The sequence below is a fragment of the Penicillium oxalicum genome, chromosome II, assembly GCF_001723175.1.
Source record: "Penicillium oxalicum strain HP7-1 chromosome II, whole genome shotgun sequence".
NCBI lineage: Eukaryota > Fungi > Ascomycota > Eurotiomycetes > Eurotiales > Aspergillaceae > Penicillium > Penicillium oxalicum.
The window spans coordinates 1,090,562-1,114,350 of NC_064651.1; the positions used below are offsets into that span (position 1 = coordinate 1,090,562).

General features: G+C 52.5%; 7 protein-coding genes across 7 annotated transcripts; 5 read left to right on the forward strand and 2 right to left on the reverse strand.

The window, feature by feature from the left end:
- Positions 1 to 452: 452 nt before the first annotated feature.
- POX_b02274 (Peroxisomal hydratase-dehydrogenase-epimerase) lies at positions 453 to 3,299 on the forward strand (the record flags this gene model as incomplete). Its single annotated transcript, XM_050111188.1, has 3 exons — positions 453 to 608; positions 676 to 903; positions 984 to 3,299. The coding sequence occupies 3 exons, from the start codon at positions 453 to 455 to the stop codon at positions 3,297 to 3,299; spliced, it is 2,700 nt and encodes an 899-aa protein (XP_049971534.1).
- A 683-nt stretch (positions 3,300 to 3,982) lies between these two features.
- On the forward strand, positions 3,983 to 6,325 carry POX_b02275 (uncharacterized protein; the record flags this gene model as incomplete). The annotated part of the gene is made up of 2 exons (XM_050111189.1): positions 3,983 to 5,928; positions 6,007 to 6,325. The coding sequence occupies 2 exons, from the start codon at positions 3,983 to 3,985 to the stop codon at positions 6,323 to 6,325; spliced, it is 2,265 nt and encodes a 754-aa protein (XP_049971535.1).
- Positions 6,326 to 8,411: 2,086 nt separating this feature from the next.
- On the forward strand, positions 8,412 to 9,302 carry POX_b02276 (uncharacterized protein; the record flags this gene model as incomplete). Its single annotated transcript, XM_050111190.1, has 1 exon — positions 8,412 to 9,302. The coding sequence occupies one exon, from the start codon at positions 8,412 to 8,414 to the stop codon at positions 9,300 to 9,302; it is 891 nt and encodes a 296-aa protein (XP_049971536.1).
- Positions 9,303 to 10,194: 892 nt separating this feature from the next.
- Positions 10,195 to 11,280, forward strand: POX_b02277 (uncharacterized protein; the record flags this gene model as incomplete). Its single annotated transcript, XM_050111191.1, has 2 exons — positions 10,195 to 10,785; positions 10,852 to 11,280. The coding sequence occupies 2 exons, from the start codon at positions 10,195 to 10,197 to the stop codon at positions 11,278 to 11,280; spliced, it is 1,020 nt and encodes a 339-aa protein (XP_049971537.1).
- Positions 11,281 to 12,455: 1,175 nt separating this feature from the next.
- Positions 12,456 to 14,088, forward strand: POX_b02278 (uncharacterized protein; the record flags this gene model as incomplete). Its single annotated transcript, XM_050111192.1, has 2 exons — positions 12,456 to 13,117; positions 13,260 to 14,088. The coding sequence occupies 2 exons, from the start codon at positions 12,456 to 12,458 to the stop codon at positions 14,086 to 14,088; spliced, it is 1,491 nt and encodes a 496-aa protein (XP_049971538.1).
- A 791-nt stretch (positions 14,089 to 14,879) lies between these two features.
- POX_b02279 (Eukaryotic translation initiation factor 3 subunit C) lies at positions 14,880 to 17,657 on the reverse strand (the record flags this gene model as incomplete). The annotated part of the gene is made up of 2 exons (XM_050111193.1): positions 14,880 to 17,140; positions 17,318 to 17,657. 2 exons carry the CDS (start codon positions 17,655 to 17,657, stop codon positions 14,880 to 14,882), a joined length of 2,601 nt encoding a protein of 866 aa, XP_049971539.1.
- A 1,226-nt stretch (positions 17,658 to 18,883) lies between these two features.
- Positions 18,884 to 22,097, reverse strand: POX_b02280 (Serine/threonine-protein kinase ppk15; the record flags this gene model as incomplete). The annotated part of the gene is made up of 7 exons (XM_050111194.1): positions 18,884 to 19,641; positions 19,706 to 20,064; positions 20,129 to 20,248; positions 20,318 to 20,577; positions 20,669 to 20,828; positions 20,903 to 21,102; positions 21,168 to 22,097. The coding sequence occupies 7 exons, from the start codon at positions 22,095 to 22,097 to the stop codon at positions 18,884 to 18,886; spliced, it is 2,787 nt and encodes a 928-aa protein (XP_049971540.1).
- Positions 22,098 to 23,789: the final 1,692 nt, after the last annotated feature.

A 23,789-nucleotide genomic window follows, 5' to 3' on the forward strand; every position in this document is an offset into this window, starting at 1 on the left:
GGTACCCGTAGATTAACATTCTGGTCTGATGCCCTCGATTTACATACTGCATGACTTTAGTAGTTAGGCTGTGTGTGGTACAGGTCGATTGGAAGAAATGTAGCTCAGATTCACAGGACAAGCTCGATGTGTAGGCTTAATGGTCGAGGACTGCTGCTTCAATTCCTGAGACGTAGCCGAATTGATGAGAAGCGGATCGCCGGCATGTGAAGCTCGAGCCATCTGCCATGTAACATTACACGCGTCACGCCTCGTTTCTTACCGCTGTGCCCGCCAACTGTGATGTGCCGAGGTCCCCCAGTTTCGACCGGCCGAGCTTCATTAGCCTTTAAACACCTCCTCAGTCTCTCCATCTTTTCTGTTTCTTTCCCCAACTTCTGGTTCTATCATATTGACTGAACTGGTCGGACCGTGTTCATTCTCTATACATACACACACACACACACATCAAAATGTCTGAACTACGCTTCGATAATCAGACGGTCGTCGTCACTGGTGCTGGTGGTGGTCTCGGCAAGGCATATGCTCTCTTCTTTGCCTCAAGGGGTGCCAACGTCGTCGTCAACGACCTCGGTGGCTCTCACTCTGGCGAGGGCAAGTCATCAAAAGTATTTCAAGCCGATACACATCCTCACTCTTTCCATCTCCCATTCGCTGACCTTGTCTTCTCTGCAGGCCGCAGATGTCGTAGTTGAGGAGATCCGTGCCGCTGGCGGTAAGGCTGTTGCCAACTACGACAGCGTGGAGAATGGTGATGCGATCATTGAGACCGCGATCAAGAACTTTGGTCGCATTGACGTTCTCATTAACAATGCTGGAATCCTCCGTGACATCAGCTTCAAGAATATGAAGGATTCCGACTGGGATCTTATTAACCAGGTTCACACATACGGTGCCTACAAGGTATGACGCACGCACCCCGATCCCGACCATCCTCGGCTCGCGCAGGGACCAAATACTTATAACGTTGCTACTCTTTACAGTGCGCCTGCGCCGCTTGGCCTCACTTCCGCAAGCAAAAGTATGGTCGCGTCATCAACACCGCCTCTGCTGCTGGTCTTTTCGGCAGCTTTGGTCAGGCTAACTACTCGGCTGCCAAGCTCGGCCAGGTCGGTTTTACCGAAACTCTGGCCAAGGAGGGTGCGAAGTACAACATCATCGCCAACGTGATTGCCCCTATTGCCGCGAGCCGTATGACTGCCACAGTGATGCCCCCTGATGTTCTCGAGAACCTCAAGCCCGAGTGGGTGGTTCCTCTTGTCGCGACACTTGTCCACTCTTCCAACACCACCGAGAGTGGTGGTATCTACGAGGTTGGCGGTGGTCACGTCGCCAAGCTCCGCTGGGAGCGGGCCAAGGGTGCTCTTCTGAAGACCGATCACTCTCTGACCCCGGGCGCCATTGCTGCCAAGTGGAACGACGTCAACGACTTCTCAAAGCCGGAGCATCCTACAGGGCCTGCCGACTTCATGGGTCTGCTCGAGGAGGCCGTGAAGCTTCCCAGTGCCCCTCAGGCTCAGGAGCCTGACTTCAAGGGTCGCGTCGCCCTCGTCACTGGTGGTGGTGCTGGTCTTGGTCGCGCTTACTGCCTACTGTTCGCCAAGCATGGCGCCAAGGTCGTGGTCAACGATCTTATGGACCCCGAGCCCGTTGTTCAGGAGATCAGGAAGATGGGTGGAGAGGCCGTGGGCAACAAGGCCAGCTGCGAGGACGGCGATGCCGTAATCAAGTCTGCCATTGATGCCTTCGGGCGCATTGATATCTTGGTCAACAACGCCGGTATCCTGCGTGACAAGGCTTTCACTAACATGACCGATGATCTGTGGAACTCTGTTGTCAACGTTCACCTGCGCGGCACCTACAAGGTTACCAAGGCTGCTTGGCCCTACTTCCTCAAGCAGAAGTATGGCCGTGTTGTCAACACCGCCTCAACCAGCGGTATCTACGGCAACTTTGGCCAGGCCAACTACGCCGCTGCCAAGCTGGGTATCCTCGGCTTGTCTCGCACTCTTGCTATGGAGGGCGCCAAGTACAACATCAAGGTGAACACCATCGCCCCCAATGCCGGTACCAACATGACCCGCACCATCATGCCCGAGGAGATGGTGCAGGCCTTCAAGCCCGACTATGTTGCTCCCTTGGTTGTCCTTCTTTGCTCCGACGCTACTCCGGAGCCCTCCACCAAGGGTCTCTTTGAGTGCGGTAGCGGCTGGTTTGGCCGCACTCGTTGGCAACGCTCTGGCGGCCACGGCTTCCCCGTGGACGTCAAGCTGACCCCCGAGGCTGTTGTTTCCAAGTGGAAGGAGATCACCAACTTCGACGATGGTCGTGCCGATCACCCCGAGGATGGCCAGGCGGGTACCGAGCGCATCATGGCTAACATGTCCAACCGTGCCGGTGGCAGTGGTGAGAATGAGACCCTCGCCAACATTGAGAAGGCTAAGTCTTTCACTGCCGAGGGCACTGCTTTCGACTACACCGACCGTGACATCATCCTGTACAACCTCAGCCTGGGCGCCAAGCGCACAGACCTGCCTCTGGTGTACGAGAACAACGAGCACTTCCAGGCTCTTCCCTCTTTCGGTGTTGTCCCATGGTTCAACACCAACACCCCATGGAACATGGACGACATTGTCAAGAACTTCTCGCCCATGATGCTGCTGCACGGTGAGCAGTACATGGAGGTTCGCAAGTACCCTATCCCCACATCCGCCAACACCCTCACCTACCCCAAGCTCATCGACGTGATCGACAAGGGCAATGCTGCTGTTGTTGTCGCCGGTTTCACCACCAAGGACGCCAAGACAGGCGAGGACCTGTTCTACAATGAGTCCACCGTCTTCATCCGGGGTAGCGGCGGCTTCGGAGGTTCTCCCAAGCCCACCGCCGCCCGTGCCAAGGGTGCCACTGCTGCCTACAAGCCCCCCAAGCGTGCTGCCGATGTTATCGTCGAGGAGAAGACGTCCGAGGACCAGGCTGCTCTGTACCGCCTGAACGGTGACCGTAACCCTCTGCACATTGATCCTGAATTCAGCAAGGTTGGCGGCTTCAAGACCCCCATCCTCCATGGTCTGTGCTCGCTCGGTGTTTCCGCCAAGCACGTCTTCACCAAGTTTGGTGCCTTCAAGAACCTGAAGGTCCGCTTTGCCGGTGTTGTTCTCCCCGGACAGACCCTCAAGACCGAGATGTGGAAGGAGGGCAACACGGTCATCTTCCAGACCACCGTTGTTGAGACTGGCAAGCCTGCTATCTCAGGTGCTGGTGCTGAGCTCCTTGACGGCGCCAAGGCCAAGTTGTAAAATATCGGAGAGAGTTCTCCGACCACGCGAAACGTTCTGGGGGTGTGAGCCGAGTATTTCTTCCGCTCGGGCTGTATCTTCTTTATTTGTATATCCATAGCCTATTTGTTCCTTTCATTGGGTTCATGACCTTCGATACCTCTTTATTGAATAAATTGTCAATTTCAGTTTCAACTTGAAATTCGAATGACCGTGCAGCCATTCTGTAGCCTTGTTCTCTGAGAACTGAAAGCAACTATGTGTTCTGGCTTGTTTTCCACCCCTAGAATGCAGAGATCCTCTCTCGTTCGAAAAGAGCGATGCATTTCAAGCTGAGACCAAGACTGATACCGAGACTGAGTTCCATCAAGCATTTGACCAACGGAGAGAGAGAGAAGACTTCTCCCTTCTGCCGATGGACCGAGTCTCGAGAAAGTGCGAAGAACCTGAATCCGCATCTTCCTCGGACAGGAGCCACTTCCCGTCTGACGACGTGGACCGGACTGAATCTTATGTAAACCCGCAACTCACCTGCCTGGACTTGGTCCTTCATTCCTCAACTCCGTTCATTGCATCTTTCCGTATCCATCATACTTTTGCTCTACATTCCTTACCCAAAATCAAAGGAAAAAGCCACTTTGCGATCCTCTCATTAGCCATTTCTATCCTGGTCGACGATGTAGCAGCATTTCCAAGCTTCCACGATGGTACTTTCGCTGCCGGTACCGAGCTTCTCCAGATCCTCCCCGCCACGCCCCGCTGATGACACGTCTGTCTCTCAAGATCGCCGACAACGCGGATCAGCTTCGTCCGCAAGCTCTTCTTCCAGCCGAAGCACTTGGAAATCGCCTTTACTCGGATCCTCTGCTTCGAGCACCTCGACGGCATCGAAACCTCCTTCTATCACGCTGAGCGAAGCACTCCGGAACAATCCTTTCGGTAGCACGTCACGCTCCCGCTCGCTACAGTCTTCTGTTCAACATGTGGGGAACGACAAAGACGAGCAAGATGAACTCAACAACGCTCTTGAAATATTAGCCTCTACCTTCCCAGACATCCGCATCGAGGTATTCCGGGAGCTACTGCTACGCTTCGATGGGGAGAGCAGGCTCCATGTGTGTGTTGATCAATTACTTCGGCACAAGGAGAAATGGGTCGAGGGCCGATGGAATGTTCCTGGGGGTCAGAGTTCCGCGTCAGAACAGCAAAGCGTCCAACCTGCTGAGACAGACGGTCCTGGGAACCAGACGGGCGTTCCGGTCGAGGAGCGCTTTCGGTCGGTGGAATACAAGACGGCAGTTCAGACAGCCTTGACCAGGGAATTCGGTAGTCTGAGCAAAAGCACCATCGCTGCCGTCCTGGCTGAAGTCAACTTCAGCTATTGGCGTGCGCGCCCCACGCTACGAGATCTATCGGGACGGACTTGGCGCGCGACCTTCAATAACATTTTGACCTTTCGTCGCAAGAAAGATCGAGACGAGCATCCACTTATGCTGTGGCAACGCCATGCAGATGGCGAGCTGACCCCTTCGTTGAAAGAGACCGGTTCTACCGAGCTGGATGCGGAACTGCACGCCATTCTACTCGCGCCTTTATTACATCAAAAGCGCGAGAACCAAGAGTCCAATGACTTTCGTCTTGCATCAGAATTCAATGAGTTGGAGGCCAAGGCTTTGGGCTCTCTGTATGAATGCGAGTGCTGTCTTTCCGATGTTGTCTTTGAGCAGATTGGAACCTGCACTTCCAATGGTCATGTGATTTGCTATCATTGTATTCAGCGGACAGTACAAGAGGCAATCTTTGGTCAAGGATGGGCCAAATCAGTGGACATGCGTCGATCGACATTGAAGTGTCTGGCTCCACTGTCCAGTGGCACCTGTGATGGCTCGTTACCCGCAGCAGTGGTCAAACAGGCTGTTCTTCTCGACAAGGCCGGCGACGAGACGTATGCCAGGTTTGAGGGTCGAGTGGCTTCGGAAGCCTTGCTCAAATCTCGGATGAAGCTCGTTCGCTGTCCATTCTGCTCCTATGCGGAAGCGGATCCCGTCTACCACCCCTCCTCTCGTAACGTCCGCTGGCAGGTTCGTCGTGGTGGGAACATGATGTCCTCGATTCTTACGACTCTCTTTTTACTTGATTTAGTGCCTTTGCTTTTAATTACGTGTCTTGTGCTTCTGATGGTGAATCCCTCCTCAATTTCGTCTCTTCGTGAGAACGCGATCCGACATGTCTGTCTCCGAACACGGTCTAAACGATTCACGTGCGCCAATCCGGCCTGCCAACGTGTAAGCTGTATGACGTGTCAAAAGGCCTGGCGCGATCCTCACGTCTGCCATGAACCACTTTTGCTAGACCTCCGAGCCACGGTTGAGGCCGCTCGGACGGCAGCAGTGAAGCGAACTTGCCCACGCTGTGGTCTCTCCTTTGTCAAATCTTCGGGCTGCAACAAGCTCACCTGCGTTTGTGGGTATTCAATGTGCTATCTGTGTCGCAAGAGACTCGGCCCGCGAACTCCACCTGCACCCGCAAGTGGACGGCGCGGGTTTGACCGCCAGCGGCCTGACGCCGCGGATGGTCCTGCTGATGGTGATCTCCTTGAAGAAGACCATGCGGCTGGGAATGAGCAGGATGAAAATGAAGAGCCGGAAGGGTATGAACACTTTTGCCAGCACTTTCGCTTTAATCCTGGGTCTCCATGCACTGCGTGCACCAAATGTGAACTGTACAGGGCGGAAGACGAAGAATCTGTTGCGCGCCAGGCTGGCGACCAAGCTGAGCGGGAGTGGCATCTTCGACAGAAGCAGTCCAGCTCCAATGAGTCGACGCCGGAGATGCAATCACACAGCGTGAACTATGATCTCTCGGTGGGGCCTGCCAGCCACACCTCCGGTCTCCCTTCCTCGGGTGTCATGTGGGATCTTCAGCTCACTGGAAAACCGTGGCGATATTGGATGAACGATGTATGGGTAGACGGACGTTGGAAGTCTGAAGGTCAACGATTTGTCAATTGGGTCGCGGAGCGAGTCATTGTTATTGATGGGGTGTGAAGCGCATGCAGATGGAGACTTGCCTACTATTTTTACTCGTTGGGGAATTTGTTCTTGTTTCTGGCGGCGTTTCGGAGACTGGTGTGACGGTGAAAGGTAGATTTCTCGGGAGCCTTTTTTTTTTCTTTGATTTCGCTTTTGCTTTTCATTGACACGCGGGGCACTCAATTACGATTGATACAATGGGTGTCGTCATCGGGCATTCTTTGACGACTTGACGAGTTTGATAAAAGATTTGAGCTTTTAGCCTCTCTATTGCACTTGGTTGCTTCTTGCTTCCTGGCCATTCTCTACTCTGTGATACTTTGCTGCCGGATGGCTTCATACAAGCAGTTTTTTGAATCATCGCCAGGATCTTACCATAGCAATGTGCTTAGGAAGGTTGTCTAGGCTCACAGTGACCTGGGACAATGGATCCAACATGGATGGGGAAAATGCCTCGGGACCCTGCCTGTTACGAGCCAGAATGTTCCCCCAGTAGCAAGTAGCTATGTAGACTACGAGAGAAATGCGAGGCCTCGTCCATAGCCAATAGCCGGAAGCATGTCTGCCGTGGATCTGAATGCTCTGATCACTTCTATCATACAACCTGGATTACGAGAGCAATCGCTCGAGACTCTGCGCTTCTATCTATACTTTGTGTCTATCCAATTCACTTTGAAACGTGATATCTTTCTGCACAGTGGATTAAATCCTACGTAATTGACCCAGGCACGACTCGATTCTCAATCGAAGCATCAAATAACGACACACGCGATCCTTGATATCGGCGAAGGTGAATAAAACAACCCATTTGAAAAAAGAGAACATAAGAAGAAGAAAAAAAGACTCCTCCATCCTTTCCATACTTCGCCCCCAACGCCATCGTCACACGTTCTAAACTGTTCATCGTTCATCATGAAACCCATTTTCCCATTTCGGAATTTGCAATTTCCTCCTACCCTTCCCCCTACCACCCCCTTGGCTGTGAGTGAAGTTGAGGTCGATCATCTGTGTTGTAGTATCTGCCCAAGTAATGATCGTCTTGTCTTCCCGCACACGCGAAACATCCACCTGGGGACTATGATGAAAAAAGCAGAGTAATGCGTTTGGCAATCCAATTTTAGCCCCCACGCGATATGGCCCCCCGACTCCAGGTTCCGAATCTGCCAGGCCATTCCGGGCAGCGGATGCAATCCTACTTATTTCCTATTGAAATACTGTGAGTAATAAATCAGGTTAATGGATGTTGCGCCCAGTTTCGGGGGGCGAAGTGTTTCGGCTGTGTTTAGTCGATAGGTCAATCACTCTGTCGTGCTTGTCCACTCATCAACTGGGCTTTTGGCACCGTGTTCTGTGTGTGGATCAACGACGCCTTGTCGGAGTGACACTGTGATGGGCTGGGGGACAAAAGGTTTCGACCTGATAGGCAGAATTGTCGCCGAGCTATCGATCTTGAAAATACCCCCCTGCGGATTACATCTTGTGCATAGTTGGCATACTGTTTGCGTTGCTTAGGCCTAGAATTTGTCTGTACGTCGAGAAAGATTTTCCCTGCCATTATCTGCTATTTCTTGGTTACTGCCTCAGCGTTTGTCTTTTCTCTGTTGTAGGTCGCCTATAGTTTTATTCATTCTATCATAAGGCGGCGGTAGGATAACCTAAATTCCAAAATTCTATCCACCACCCAACCACATCGGTTTACCCTGGCTTGACTCGCTTATATCGCAAGAAGAAAATTCGGCTGAACCAAGATGAACCACAATTCAATAAGGGGAAGGAGGCATAAGAAATACCACCGGCCTCTGACTTAAGTTTGAACCCAACAACTCAGCTGAACTGTATTGGGTCGTCTACGCTATCGGTCGGTGACATGGCGGCACGCTCTTGCTAAATGAAAACGGTCGCGCTGTGACTCTCAAGGCGTACCATCGAAGAATTCTCTCCCCTCATTTCTGTTCGATATTGAGCATGTGATTCTGCCGGTTCCTGAGGCAGACCAGCTAGCTTAGATGAAACCTCACCAGTAGCAATCTCGCCATTCTTTTCTCCCCCCTCCTTTCGCTACTCCTACCTTCTGTGCCACTTCCCATCAATCTCCGGCTCAATGGAACTTCAAGAAAAGCATTTTGATTTTTTCTCTCAACTTCCTACCGAGCTAAGACTTCTCATCTGGCGTCTGTGCCTCCCCAACCGTGTCCCGGAATTAGACTATCCATGGGTGCGAAGTGTAGACTTCGACCCCTTGCACCCGACATGTCGATTGATGCATACGACTGACCTCGACCGGAAAGCACCAGTGCTTACTCGTGTGTGTCATGAATCTCGCTTGGTCGCTTTCGAAACCGGTGGTTATCGGGATCATGCGCGTTCTGAGCTATGGAATTCTAATCTCTTAGTGAGAAAGAAATCATGGCTCGATCCCCGTCGAGATACGATTGACTTAAACTGGACTCCTAGCGATCCTGCTGGGTACAATGGACCAGGAAGTGCTCTTGATTATCTAGCATGGAAGGCGACTGAAGCTCGCCGAGGTTCCTTTATGTTCGACTATCTTGGTCCATACTTCGATGGAGAAGGAGTCAGTCTTGACGAGCGGATTGGAGTCGTGCAGAAACTACAAAACGCATTTGTTGTAATGAAAATCGTTGTAGTGCATACTACAGTCCAAATTGTGACGAAGTCGGGCTTATTCGGACTTCTCGGTGACGCCTTTGTTCAACTGATCGATGTGACTGACGAATCGAGACTCGACGCCCTCTTCAAGTTCGCCGAGGAGTGTGAATCCGACACCACCGGGCCCATTGCTTGCAAGCAAGACTTTTGCAGAAAATCTGCGGATTCATATTCCAAAACGCTGAAAGAAAAGCTTGCGAGCACCTTGGGTCAGAGCTTGTCTTTGTCTTTGCGACCGGCCATCATGTTCAGATTTTGTCCTCACTTTTGCAACCATAGTAGTCTCCATCGATGGAAATTGTTCTATGAATCGAAGCGATAATTCGGAGGGGGACTGAAGTCATGTCGCCAATTCGGGCATCACCAAGGAGGTTGAATGCCCTACGAGCCTTGTGAAGCCGGTCTTTAAATTTGTCCTCGGGTTCGTAGTATCGTCGATCCCGAATGACGCTAAGGACATTCACCATGACTTCAAGGTATCTTGGCGTTGCACCCTCTTGAAAGATGGATGGGAAGAGCCCAGCTGCTAGGGTATTTAGCTCCAAATGTAGGGAAGATTGGGTAAACTATGGTATTTATACGATACGTATTGTAGAGATAGACAGTCTACTTATTGCTTGTTAGCCTCCTCTCTGCCAGACGCATCTAGTATGTAGAGATCTTGGGTTTCTTGGAGAGGGCGCATGTAGAGACATGCGGAACCAATCGTCTAGGAATACTGTGGCTAAGGTTGAAAAGCTACTCCTTAAGTTACTTGCCGCCCCGGTCTATTAGCCATCGGGTGACCATACGGCCTATGTGACATTTCTGGTGTAGAAGCTTAAGAAAGATGCTAATGCCACAACGAGTGGCCCCAAACTCCCCCTGTTCACGGCGGGCGATTATTCGGACGATTTCTCGGCCGACGGGACAAGGTTGTACACTTGTGATGGACGACCAGGCTATCATCCAGCTGACGGCGTTACTATCAATAGAGAACCTGAGACTGTGGAACAGAATTTCATAAAGAGTCTCCAAAGTCCATCTTTAATTTCTCAAATGTATAAAGTCTAGATGGGCCGGACGTCACAACTTACTATCCGCTACAATCTCAACCACCATTCCGCTACTCAAACCCCCTCACCTCTCATCTTTCCACTTGCACTTGCTGACTCCAACTCTATGAACTATATCCTCAATAGCCAAGAATCATGACATCTACCATCCCACCAACAATGCGTGCCTGGGTTCGTCCCTATCGCGGCCCGGCAAAAATCCTCCAACTGTCCGACGTGCCCACACCAGCTGTCCCGCCATCATCATCCTCAGACGTCCTCATTCGCGTATCTCACGTCTCCCTAACCTACAACACCGAGCTCATCATGAAAATCATCCCAAACACACCGCTCACGAGGCCCTGGATTCCCGAAATCGAATTCTCAGGCGACGTCATCGCCGCCGGCACAAAGGCACCGCCCGAAGTCCGCGACCCCGGCGTGAAGGTCTTTGGCTGCGAAAGTGTTTGGAATTACGCCATGGGACACGGCGTGCTAGCCGAGTACGTATGTGTTCCTGGTAGCAATGTGGTGCGTGCTAGCGATGAGATTGACATGGCGTCGGCATCTGGGATTAATGGGTGCGGGAGCTGTGCGTTAAAGATTTGTCGGACGGCTGGCGTTGAAGAGGGCCATGTTGTTTTGGTCAATGGGGCTAGCGGGTCGGTCGGGTCTGTTCTTGTGCAGCTATGTAAGTTTAGAGGGGCAAAGGTTGTTGGTGTTGCGAGTGGGAGGAATGAGGAGATGGTTCGTGGACTTGGTGTTGACGAGGTATGAATATTCTCACCGGGCATTCGCAAAAACAGGGAGGATTTGCTGACGGAATGGATGATCTAGTTCGTTGACTATCGCAAACATGACTCACTACCGGCTTATATGGCTAGTCAATATGGGGATAAACCATTCGACTTCATACTAGACTGCGTCGGCACGCAGGCGCTTTACGCAAATTCATCCGCTTATCTTAAGCCCGAAGGCGCTTTGATCAATGTTGGTTTACTTGAGGGTATCTTTACGACGACATTCAACGTCCTGGCAAATACGTTTCTGCCTCAGTGGCTGGGTGGCGTGCCACGTCGTTATATCACGTTTAGCACACCGCCGACTCGCGATGCCGCGGTTTACATGGCGGAATTGGTGAGGCAGGGTCATATTCGTATTCCCGTTGACTCGGTCTATGATATGGAGGATGCCATTGCGGCGTACGAGCGGGTGGCAACTCAGCGTGCTAGGGGCAAGGTTGTTATCAAGGTGCGAAGTGATTAGATCGGGGTCTGAAATTGTACGTGGGTAACTCGAAATGAGTCTTTTATTGGAAGACTCGGTTTGCCGAATTGACTCTTGCATCGAAATGTGTATATTCTAACTCAACATATTCCCTTTCCCACACCACCGGGTCGTTGCGAACCCTCATCGACTCAAAATGGACTCCTAAACGAATTTGAAAACCCTACCTGTCTTTGGATATAGGCAAGGAGAGCCTCAGACGCAGAAATTGTGAATGTAGCCTTTCCCACGAGAGACGGTAGCCGTCTTAGACGCTCTGCATTCCCTGGATAGTGCAGATTTATTGAGAAAGGTTCTGCCCTGCAGCAGTCGGATTGCCACCCTAATCCACTCGAGACCCGACAGAACAGATGTCTGCGAGGGATGTGTTCCCACTGGTGTAGTAGTCGGACTTGAATGGCAGGACCCTGACAGGGTCCCCAGACTTGTATTGTAGGTAGCGTAATGTTACGGCACTGCGGGCTTGGCGGCGATGCGTAGTCGTAGCCAGCCGCGGTGGTAACGTTAGTGCGGCATCCCAGAACATGAAAAATGTAGTTCTGGTATATGATTTGGTCTTTTCAGGACGGCTGCTGACATAGCGGTTCATCAACCTGGCTAAGCGTGTGTATGTATTTCCTGTCTACAAAATTACAAGGTGGATCTTTTTGCGTTATGTAAGCTGTTGTTTCTGTCATCGACATTATCTTGTACTCTAGGTGAAATGGAACTCACTTCGGGCATAACTTGCTTCTTAGCCCCCAAGGGGCTTACAGAGACTTACAAGGTCCCTTTGGGGATGCGTTTAGTACGGTTTTTTTCCGGTAGATGTTGGTGTACCATAAGGGGCAGAATGACGATCATCGCAGCGGTACAAAGATTGACATATAGGCATGAGGAATTACCCTTTCGGGAAAATGATCAAGGACTTGGGCATTGATCGCCATCAACAGATCAGGACCTTGAGACGAGTGTTGCGCCATCTCTGATGATTATGGCCTGGCTATCCTGTCAGACAGCGAGAGAAGAGAACAAACAAACTGAGATTGACGTCTAGTATGCCAGAGCAAAGAGCTTTTTATAAAGTCTCTTTGATTTCCCCAGATGCCTTCCACTTCACGCTCTCTTGGCTACACCCACGCCACAAGAAAAGGCTTTCACTTGGCTGAATCAAAATGTTCCGAGGCGCTGTTGTCATGGTGCTGGCTCTCGTGTCTGCTGTGCAGGGAGCCCCAACGACCTCCAACGTATCGCACAGTGTGGTCAGACGGTGTGGCTCGATCTCGCAATATTTCAACCCAAAGGCTGAGGATTGGAATAACAACAATATTGACACCTGGCTCAACACTTGGTGGAACGATCATACGGACCTGATCAGTAGCAACACGGCAGGCTTTGCCGGTGCTTTTGGTCAGTGGGCCATTGGTAACCCCGACTGGTCGTGTCGCGATGATGGGTCAACCTCGGACTGCGACTTGAATGTGTGTGATAACCGAGTGATCAATGATCGGGGCGACGACATGCGTCCTACATACTACGTCCTCGAGTCGGTCAATCGTCTACACTCGTACTTCTTGGGAGTCAGCCAGGCATTTAGCACAGCAGCGCTTGGTGCCGCACTGTCCAAGGACGAGTGGGCCTTGACTTTCTACAAGGACAAGGACGACAAAAGTGTGACTGTGTTGAAGGAGATTCTCAATGTAGTCACAACTATCATCGGCATTGGCGCCTCCTTCGCTGGCCTTGCAGAAGTTGCAGCTGCAGGTGCTGTTGCCGGCGCAGCCTCCACATTGGCCGGGGGCGCGAACAGCGCGGCCGGTATAGTTCTTGGGAGCCAGTAAGTCATGCCTGTTGTGCACCACATCGTCATTGTCCTCTGAGCAGCCCCGGGAACGTCCCGGTGAATGCTCTCAATTCCAGGAGGAGAGAAATTCTCATAACACGTATTCGCCATGTTCACACTGACGCCTTTTCCTCAGTCAAGACGACACCTTCCAGAAATCGGCAGACCTCGGTGGCATTCTTGGCACGATTGTCGTCGACTCGCTGAAATCGTTCACCACGGCCAACAACGATCTGATGGCCGGTAAAACCTACAATGATCACGACATCCGTAGCTACCTCTCCGGCGGCGCCTTCCTCGATTTTGGTGGCGTCGAGAAAAACGCCGTCACCGACTCGATGACCGCCATGCTCGTGGGTTCCGCCATCAACGCTCTCTGGCGAACGCAAAAGATCTTCATCCTCGGTGGAGGCGCATGCAATGATGGACAAGGCATCGGCGAAGGTCCCCAGTCCTATGGGATCTGCAGCAACGGCAAGGCCTGGTACCTCTACTACTGGCAAGAAAACGACGTGCCTTCTCTGACTTCTCATCAATGGGGATGGGTTGCGACGCCCCCCGGAGCCGATCGATTGGGTTCCAATGAATATAGCGGCGTGACAATCGAGGATGTGATCAAATCGTCCTGGGATGCCTGGAATGTCGCCGGATATAACTACAACGCCGATACCGCTCGGCAACGGGCCGAATCCGCGATCAAGGATGGCTGGGCTGTTCCGGGTGCTCATGGGGCGGCCTGGGAGGGGATTTTCACGATTCCAGTATGCGATGTTGGCGCGGCCGTGGATTCAGACTGGCAGGACAAGCAGTACATTCTCCAGAACTACGGCCATGACAGTCGTCCTGTGTGGTGTGGTCCGATTTGCGGTGGGGATATTCAGAAGACGCGGGATTTCATCAAAGCGGCGAACATGGAGGGCTTCCAGAGCCCGAAGCACCTCTGTGATGTGGACCCTGGATACTAGGGGTCCGAGAAGCATTAGATGAAGTACTTAGTCTCCCCGTTGACAGGGAATAATTTCGTATAGTCGATGAATTGGATACACGATTTGATGCACAACTCTTCCAAGGCTGTCACCGAGGCCGAATGCTTGTATACCACTGACCAAAGGGCGGGTCCTTTCCCCGAGACTCTGATTCATCAGCCGCATCTTTCTCTCGCGATTTCCGCAGACCCATAAGGTGTCTTTGTCCCAGCTTCAGGAGAGCAGGAGATGGGGGAGCCTGGAACATTGGAATAAATCAACCGAAACAGAGGGTTAGATAAATCTACCCAGAAGGTGATGATACATGTCAAGCTGAACCTCGACTGGACATCAAATGAATTCTCCACCTGATTGTCTCCTACAATGTGTCGTCGATAGCACCGCAAAAAGGACAGTTATCATCCAGCCCCTACTGGTTACAACCTACTTCCTACATGAGAGACGTGAAACTTTCTAACCATTTATATTCATTCATTTTGGATCATGGAAGGGCCACGAGCGGATTTCACTCGTGATCAGAAACGGCATCAGAAAGGGGGTAGGCGAGATAGAGGGAGAGATACGCAGGAGACCGTGACAGCAAAATAAGGCAAGGATCAAAAAAAAGAAGAAGGATGGGAAAAGAGGGAGAGAGAAGAGCCAGTGGCAGAGTGATAGGGTGGAGAGGCGGAGGAGAAGGAGTTGGTTTCAAAAGTCGAACAGAGAGAAGAGGGAGATGCATAAACAAGGCATGCCATTAGATCAAGAGGAGAACGCAAAAATCCCATATTTTAAGCCTTGATTGCACCACCCAATGCACCACCGCCGAATTGCTGGCCACCAGGTCTCCGACCCTGCTGACCAGGAATGCGAGCACCACCACGGCCTTGGCCACCACCGCCACGACCACCACCTCGACCGCGGTTACCGGGACCCTGCTCACGCTGGAAAGCGTTGGCCATACCTTGGGTACGCTGCTCAAGAGTCTTCTCGTTGGACTCGAGCAGACCCATAGACTTGTCAGCCAACGTGACGATCTGGGACTGCAGGCGAGACAGCTCAACACCCTTGCGGAAGACAATGGCGTTGTTGACCTGGTCCAGGGCAGCAGCGAGCTCCTCGTGGGAGATCATACGGCTGATGATAGCGGTGATCTTCTTGGCAGGCAGCTCGAACATATCGGCCAGCGAGGAGATGGAGAGACTGTCATAGAAGGGAGCATAGGTGAAGAGGTAGGTGCGCAGACCCTCTTCTTGTGTCTGGGCAGAGAGCATCTCCTTGACCTTCTCCGGCTGGGGCATCAGATCCCAGATCTTGATGGAAGACAGCATCGAGGCAGCCTGCTTCCAGTCACCGGCAGCGAGGAACTTGGCGGACATGATCACACCGTCACGAGTGTTCTCAGGGGGTCCGGTGAACACCTGGCGCTCGTTGTAGTCGAGCATGCGGCGGAAGGTCTTAGAGATCATGCGGCGGCGCATCTCGGGCGAGGAGGAAGTCTGCGCCATAAGGGGGACCTCAAGGAACATGCTGGAGGTGAGGTAGATGCACTCGAGGAGCTCGAGGTTGATGTGCATGTGGAAGGGTAGCTGGCGCTGACGCTCAAGACGCTCCTGCTCAGGAGAGACGGTGGAGTAGCGCTGCATGATGATACCCTGGGCCAGCAGCTCCTTTTGACGGCCAGAGCCGCAGATCTCCCCGAGGGTGTTTTGAGCCTCGTAGATCAGACCGGCGCGGAAAGCGCACAGACCAATCTGAACCAGGGTGCGGTTGAAAAGAATCTGGGTGCTGACGTCAAAGTTGGAGATGTTCTCAGTCAAGTGCGACATGAGCATCAGGTCACGAGAGCGGTAGTACTGATCGTGCAGGGCGAGGAAGTAGATCTGGCAAAGCATCGAGCGAGCGCGGATGATGCCATCGCTGTTCTGGAACAGGTAGTGGCAGAGAGTCTGGAGAAGGGCGTTGACGTCGCCGACATTCTTGCGTGGGGTAATGGTGGAATCGAGCTGCTCGGGAAGGGCCTTCCAGGTCGCTTCCTCCAAGATGGAAACAACTTGGGAGGGCTTGAAGTAGACGTGCTCCAAGCGGCGGATGATCGTGCGGTTCACGCTGTCTTGTCGGGCGTCGGTCTTGTCGCTAGTGTTCAAGTTCTCAAGGTAGAGCTGAGCGCGGACAATGTTGTTGTACAATTGCTGCTCGTCGCTCAAGCGCTCAATGTATTCAGCAGTGTGGGGGTCAATCTGCTGCAGAGAGCGGGTAAGCTCGTCATCCAAACGCTCAATATATGAGACAATGCTGCCGGGGATGTAGAAAGTCTCGCCCTCAGAGATCTGGGGTTGCTTCTCATCATCCTCCCACTCCTCAGCATTCTCGCTGACGACCAGGTTGCGGTTCTCCTCCAGGACGGACAGGAGAGAGCCAAACTCCTTATCAGCAGACTTCCACTGCTCGGGGCTCATGTAGTTGGCGGAAGAAGACGTCAGGTCGAAACGGGTGGAGATCAAGGTCAGGTAGACACGGATACGCTGGTAAGGAGTGGTCGCAACGGCGAGAAGCTTCTCCATTGTCTTGATCTGCTCGAGACGGTCGGTGTTCTTCTTTCCTCGGGACTCAACAATGACACGGAGGTGCTTGAGAATGCTCTCAGGGGTGTAGTGAGTCTTTCCACCACGGCTGACAGTGGTGAACTCCTCATCCTCGGCAGCGGCCGCGGCGGCGGCAGCAGCGAGGTTCTGGATCTTCTCGACTTTGGTGGGCTTAGGGGCAGCGGCGGCAGGCTTCTCAACCTCCTCATCGCTCTCCATAAATTCGTCCTTGTTGGCACGGTACTTCTCGATCTGGGCGGCGTAGTCCTTGTTGTTCTTCTTGATACGCTGCTTGACGGCATTGAATCCCTTCTGGTTGCTAGCGTTCATCTTCTTGTTGGAAGCCTTCTGCTTGGCGACGGACTCGTTGACGAAGTCCTCGAGATCAGCAACGGCCTGGACATAGATCTTGGGAACGGGGCCAGTCTGAGTGATCTTGACGATCTGGCGGTTCAGGTTGTCGAACTCTGTAGCGAGGCACGGTCAACACATTTCTTTCATCCAACTTGACTCTGGTGGCTTCATGGCATCATGCATGAGGTGTATCAATCGTTTAAATCCCGCATCACACCTTTGATGCGCCTCATGTCCAGATCAAGCCACCACGCCAAGAACGAGACTGCATTCCACCAGGGCACACTCACCAGTCGAAATAACAGCCCAGTCGTTGATCTTCTCGGCATTTTCGATCAACTTGATGGTGCTCTCCAGACCCTCCAATCGCTTGTCCTTGGCACTCTTCACAACTGTGACCTTCTCCTCCTCTTCCTCCTCCTCGCTGTCAGAATCATCCTTCAAGAAAGCGGCGGCACCGCCCTTCGCGCTCGCCTCGTCGTCGGAGTCGTCGGAGTCAGAGCCGGAGTCGGACTGGTCGGAAGATTCCTCCTCGCTTGATTCCTCCTCGGAGCGCTCATAGAGCTCCTCCTCTTCGTCCGAGGAGCTGGACTCGCTGTCGCTACCACCGCGGTAGAAGAATCGAGACATATTTGCGGGTCGGTTGAATCCGTTGCTGCAGGGCAGTTTGACCTTCTCAAAACTTGGAGTTGAATGGCGGGCGAGAGCCACACACGAAATTTAAGCGAGGGGCTCACTATGCCCAATTTGGACTAGCGCCATCTGGACTTCTTTGACGCGTTGTTTTGAGAAACATACTCTTTAACATCTTCAATAACTCATGCGGCTCCTCGTTTATTCTTTTTTGAGGGCTACGGGCTGACTTTGAAATCTCACCGAGACTCAAGTTTTTTAATAATTGTTGAAATAGGTCGCATTTGCACGATTTTACGAAGTTGCGGGTCCCGCCAGCTCATACCCGAGTACATCCACCATGCAGACCGAACAACCACCAGATTTACAAAAAAGCGTCAATAAATTGAATCGAACGAACGCGACGAATCAGAAGTCTCAAAAATTGTCGGTCGAAGCAGAAGTTCTGGTAGATCAACTGGTGGAATTTCCAAGGAGTTCCTCAATTGTTACGGAGAAAAGACGTGGGGACGATATTGTTCTTTAATACTCCGGGCTATGCCAAAAGAAAAGGGCACTTGTAATGAAACAGAATAAAAGAAAACAAGAACATCCTCATAAGCAAAGCCACTTGTATACGATTCGGAATTCACAGGAAGTAAAACGCCACCGTTCGGAGGGACAGAGATTGAGAGTAAGCAAAGAAGAGCTAAAAAATGCCCAGGGATAATGAGCAACAAGGGGAATGAGGATGTGGATGAGAGAAACAAAAGACCGCAAAAAGCTGGAAATTCTCAAGTCTCTCGTTGCCAGCATGAAACCGGTGAGGAATGGTTCAGGTTACGTGGTGCGTGCGTCGAGAAATCTGTCCTCGCAAGCACAATAATAGGAATGCCCGTGAAACTTACAAATCGTGCAACGCTCTCATAACAGCGAACATGAGCAACAAAAGAGGCAGAAGACTCTGAGCTTGGGGACGCTGCCAAGAAGGTGCGGTTGTTTGAGCGTTCAGGGTTGCCAATGATCGAGACCGTAGAAGATGGGGTGTCGGCGAACGGATGGTTTAACTTCGACGTAACTTTATGAACCAAATGGACCAGTGCAGGCTTGGTCGGCGACCACTTTGCGTCTTCGAGCCACACCTGACGTGACTATGCTCCATTGCAGTGAATGCACGACACATGACAGGAAAATGGCCTCGTCGTAGACAGGAGCAGCTGGTGACCGTTCTCATGACCCCGTTTTTAGTGCCACTGGTTTTGACCCATGTAGCTTTCACCTAGCACACCATCCTCAAGCGTGCGAATGAAGTCTCGGTTTCGTTGGTTTCCTTGTCCATTAGCGCGGCTCCCGCGCCGCCGCTGGTTGGCGTTGTTCGGATCCACGTAGCCATCAGGCGGAGGGGGATAATATGCCGGGCTGGGCTGCAGCCGGATTGGGGCATTGGGATCTAAGTGACTTGCCACACGCTGGATTGTTGTAGGAACACCACCTCCCTGTACGTCCATCGTTGAGGCGCGTTGGCGTCCGGCCCTCGTTGTTGCCTGAGCATAGAGGCTTTGAGACGGGGGGTATTGGCCTTGCTGGGGAACCTGACCCTGGACGATTCCCATCTGATGGCCGTAGCCCGGCGGCTGTGTCGGGTACGGAGGAGGTGCCCCCTGTTGATACATGCCGTTGTAGATTGGCGGAGCCTGCGGGGTATGGGCAGGTGGCGTATGGTATTGGTTCATTTGCATGTTATACGCTGACTGCGCATGAGCGGCTTGAGCAGCCCGCTGTTTGCTGGCAGCTTCAGCCTGCTGTTGCTGCTGAACACCGGGAGCGACGGTCTTGTTTGGCGCCGAATATTTCAAGTTCATGGGCGGCATAAACGGACCCGTGAACTTTTGCTGAGTGATGAAGGGGTGCAACTTGGCTTGCTGCGGCGACCAGCGCTCGAGCGGGTTGATTGTGAGCAGACCCCGTACAAAGTCGATGAATGCTACCCGGTTGTTGAGCTCTATGACAATGGAAAGTTAGACAACAAGCTCACACAGCCGCATTGAATGGGGGCTTCCACCAACCTCGTTCGATTTCAGCTTGCTTCATATTCTTCCTGGGCATGGGGTAGCTTCGAATGATTTCCTCTAGTGTCGATGCTGAGAAGTACTTCTTGCTGGGCTGCTCCTTGGTGTTGTGTTCCCGCGAGTACTGCTCCAAGCTCTTCAAGCGGTATGTCTTCCGACCATATTCGTCCTGGGTCTTCTCGAAGAACTCGCCCGATTGCTTGCCCATTTCCAACATCCAAGTTGGAGGGAGGCCGAGCATCTCGACGATTCGGCACACCTGGTTGTATTCCGAGGATCCAGGAAAAAGAGGCAACCCAAGGAAGAGCTCGACAACAATGCAACCCAGAGACCACATGTCGATCGCGGAAGAGTATCTGTAGGATAGTCAGAACAAGTGAGTGCTTTGGGGGTATGTAGATCACAATAATTGCGACGTACGGCAAACCGAGCAATACTTCAGGCGAACGGTAGAATCGGGATTGAATGTACGTATACACCGTTTGGCGCTCGTCGCATGCAGAGCCAAAGTCAATGACTTTGATGATGGGACTCTCGAGGCTGGAAGAGAGCATGGTCAGTCACAGAGAAGAGAATCTCTAGGGCCAAGTTTGATCATGCAAGACCTACTTTTTCAGCAGAATATTTTCCGGTTTCAAGTCGCAATGAATCAGATGAGCTTTGTTTAGAAGACTCAATGCATTGAGCAGTTGCTGAGCAAAGACGCGCACGAGTGTAGTGCTGAGTCCTCGGAATTGGTTCTGCTTGATCAACTCGTAAAGATTGACACTGAGCAGCTCAAAGGCAAGACACAGATGTTGTCGATGAATAAACGTATCCTTGAGGCGGAGAAGATGATGATCGTCATTTTTATCATATTTGCTGTTGAGCTGTAAGAATGAAAAGAGTCACCAGTTAGCTTTTCATCTGATACAAAGGTCGAGGAATCATTGGAGGAAAAAAATGACGCCGGATACATACAAGATCCAGAACAGACACCTCCATCATACTCTGATTGAAGTAGGCCGTCTTGTTCTTGATGACCTTGACAGCCACCACTTCTTGCGTCTTCAAGTTCTGGCATTTTACCACCTGACCGAAAGTGCCCTGTCCCAGCACATCGAGAATGAGGTATCGATTCCTGTGATTCAAGGTTGTCAGATGCTGATGCCCTTCAAAAAAAAAAAGACAAGCAAAGCCCCGCGAATGACGTACTTGTGGCCGGCCTCTTCACTCCCCAGGATATCGTTGACATAAAGAATGTAATCACTGTCCTCGTTGTCGTACCCGTCGTTTTTCACCCCCTTGCTCGGCTTGGTCAACACGCGACGAGGGTTCCTTGACGATTCATAGTTAAAATTGGGATTACAGATGCGGTAGGTGGATGGGAGATGAGTGGTCAACGCTTGAAGAGGCTGCGAGGATGACCCGACGATTAGTGATTACCCTCTAGACACTTCCAATTCGAGGCGACTCTTACACTGATGAAGCCACCCTCGGGATTGGCTCGTCGATAAGCAGGCTGCGTATGGATACGAGGCTGCAATTCTTGGACAGTCTTGATCTTCTGAAACTTGGGCACCGGACCGCGACCTGGATAGGGCGCCGGCGCTGCCGCCGACCGCGGCTCCCGTGGGCCTGCTCCGTATGTCGGGCTCACGTGGCTGGAAGTCGATGAGAGGGGAAAGTGATCCGTATTCAGATCGCCAGGTTGGAGAGGGGGAAGACGAGGGACACGACCAGCCGCTGACGAGAGAAGGAAGAAATGTAAGCAACAGCAGAGGGATAATGGAGGACCAATGCGATTGCATTGGTCAATGGGGAGGCGCTCACCTGGGGGAGACTGGTAGCTCTGAGGAGGCGACGTGTAATTGACAGCTCGGGCGGGCGACCGTCGAGCCTGTGCGGAGGCCGAGGGGGAAGAGTCGTATGTACCCGGAGGCTTTCCTGGGCTCGTTGGGTATGACATGGGCGGCGACAGCACGTTCATTGGGGAGTACCTGCGCGCGGCGGACGATTCCTCGGCCTGGCTGAGGAATTGCGAGGAGGCGCGACTGTGATGAGTTGGTCGTGACGGATATTTGGCCCGGTTGTAGGGATCTGCGTCCTCCATGGTGGTATCGGTATCGGTCACATACTCCCGCGAGCGCGGCGTGGCCGTGGGCGAAGAGGCCATCGAGGCGGGCTTGGACCCAGGATGAGCAGAGTGGGCAGAGGGAGGTTTGGAAGAGGTGCCGGGCGTCTGATAGTTCTCGTATGTGTATCCCACGGGCGGCTGTGCCTGAGCTGGCGGCTGGCCATATTTGGTGTTCAGCTGCTGGGGAGGGTGACTCGCCAACCCGTTATTGAACTGCGCGGGGGGCTGGCCCATGGTGGGATCTTGGTACGGTTGCCAACCAGGATGATCCATCTTTTGCGAGTGGTTGGAATAAGGGACAAGGTCAGGATTGCCTTAGAGACAAGAAGGGAGCGAAGCTTAGAACCTTGTTGCCGATGCTGTTCCCTGCGCACAGCGCGCCTGCGGTCTTGAGAGGGGTTCGTGCGTGGGCTGGAAGCGGGCGGGGAGAACACACGCAACCACTTCTCGCTCGCTGGGCACGGGCTGTAGATGCGGGATGGACAAGGAGGCAGCACTCGAGAGAGAACGCTGGAGAGAGCGAGATTGAAATCTGCGACAATGTGTTTCCCACAAACTGTCGAGATGATTGGGGATGATGAAAGACTAGCTCCGAAGGGTGGAGTGACGCATCGTCTATGGGAAAAGCGGGTATGAATGATGGGTGATGGGTGATGATGGTGGGTGTGGGTGTGGGTGCAGTGCGAGGCGGCGGTTTCAGGTGAGGTAAGGTAAGTTTAGGTAAGGTTGGGTTGGGTTGGGGGAGAAGGGTGGACTGAACATCCGTCGCCAAAAGTGCACGTCCACGGAACCGTCCAAGCAGTTAAGCAATTGCAGTGCTGGTGGGGTGAGAAGGACACGACGTTCGGGAAAGGCGTTTTTTTCTGGGGGCGGTCGCAATGGACAACGGAGATGTGAGATGCCACCGACGTAGTCCGTCGACGGGGATGCACGCGCCAGAAGGCCGACGATAGTGGAGACTGCAGACTGGAGCCTGGAGAGAGCTCGGGGGATCCGAGGAGGCGAGTTGCAGGATGGTGCGAGCGCTGGTGGTGCAACCTCGATAAGGACAAGGGAGGGCAGTGGACTGGAAGGAGATGAGCAGGCGAAGAACGGTAGCAACACACCGGGAATCAAGGTGGATAGCTAGGCCGAGGAGGAGGCTACTGGGTACATCCACGGCGGGTGAGGCATGGATCGTCGATGGAGATGGAATGGGCGTGAATCTGAAGGAGTAGAAGGAGACAGAGATTGTCGTACACACGAGGTTCGTGTGATTGCTCGGATGGCGGACAAGAAGGGGAGAGAGGCGACCCGATCATCTTTTTCGGTGCAGAGAAAATACAACGTCAAAACTTGAGACTGCATCAGACGTTAAACTACATGTGCAAGTCTAACGACGTTGGAGTTACGCACTCCATACTAGACTCGGGCAATCACAAAGGTACCAGGTCAATGAGGTACAACAACTGCCGCAGGCACAGCAGCGGCATCACCACGAAAATTCTCATCTCTCTCTCTCTCTCTCTCCAACCAGGTCATGTTTCCAAAAGCATCCGCTATTGAGAAGAGAGACTCGATGGAAAGGCGACGTGGCTCAGAAAACACGGCCGTTCTCAATCCATCGGAACCTGAACATTTCAATTGTCAGCGACTTCAGCGAGCAAATGTGCATATTCGTCGTCATGACCACCGTCTAATCTTGCCCCTGTAGATCGTCGCGTCATTGGATACCCGACAAGGAACCGGACGGGCAAGATCGTGTGTGCCCGACGCTTCCCCAAATAGGCCTCGAGTTTCATTTCCACCAGAGTAAGTGATGAAAGTTCCTTGTGCCCAAGGTATATATATGGAGGAAAAGAGAGAGTACCACGCTGCTTCACTTGGTCTTTCAGGCAAAAAAAAAGGAAAGGAAAAGAAGAGAAAAGATGATTGTTTCGAACGCTGACGATCGAAATCTTCCTTTTGATCTTCGCTCTTCCATTT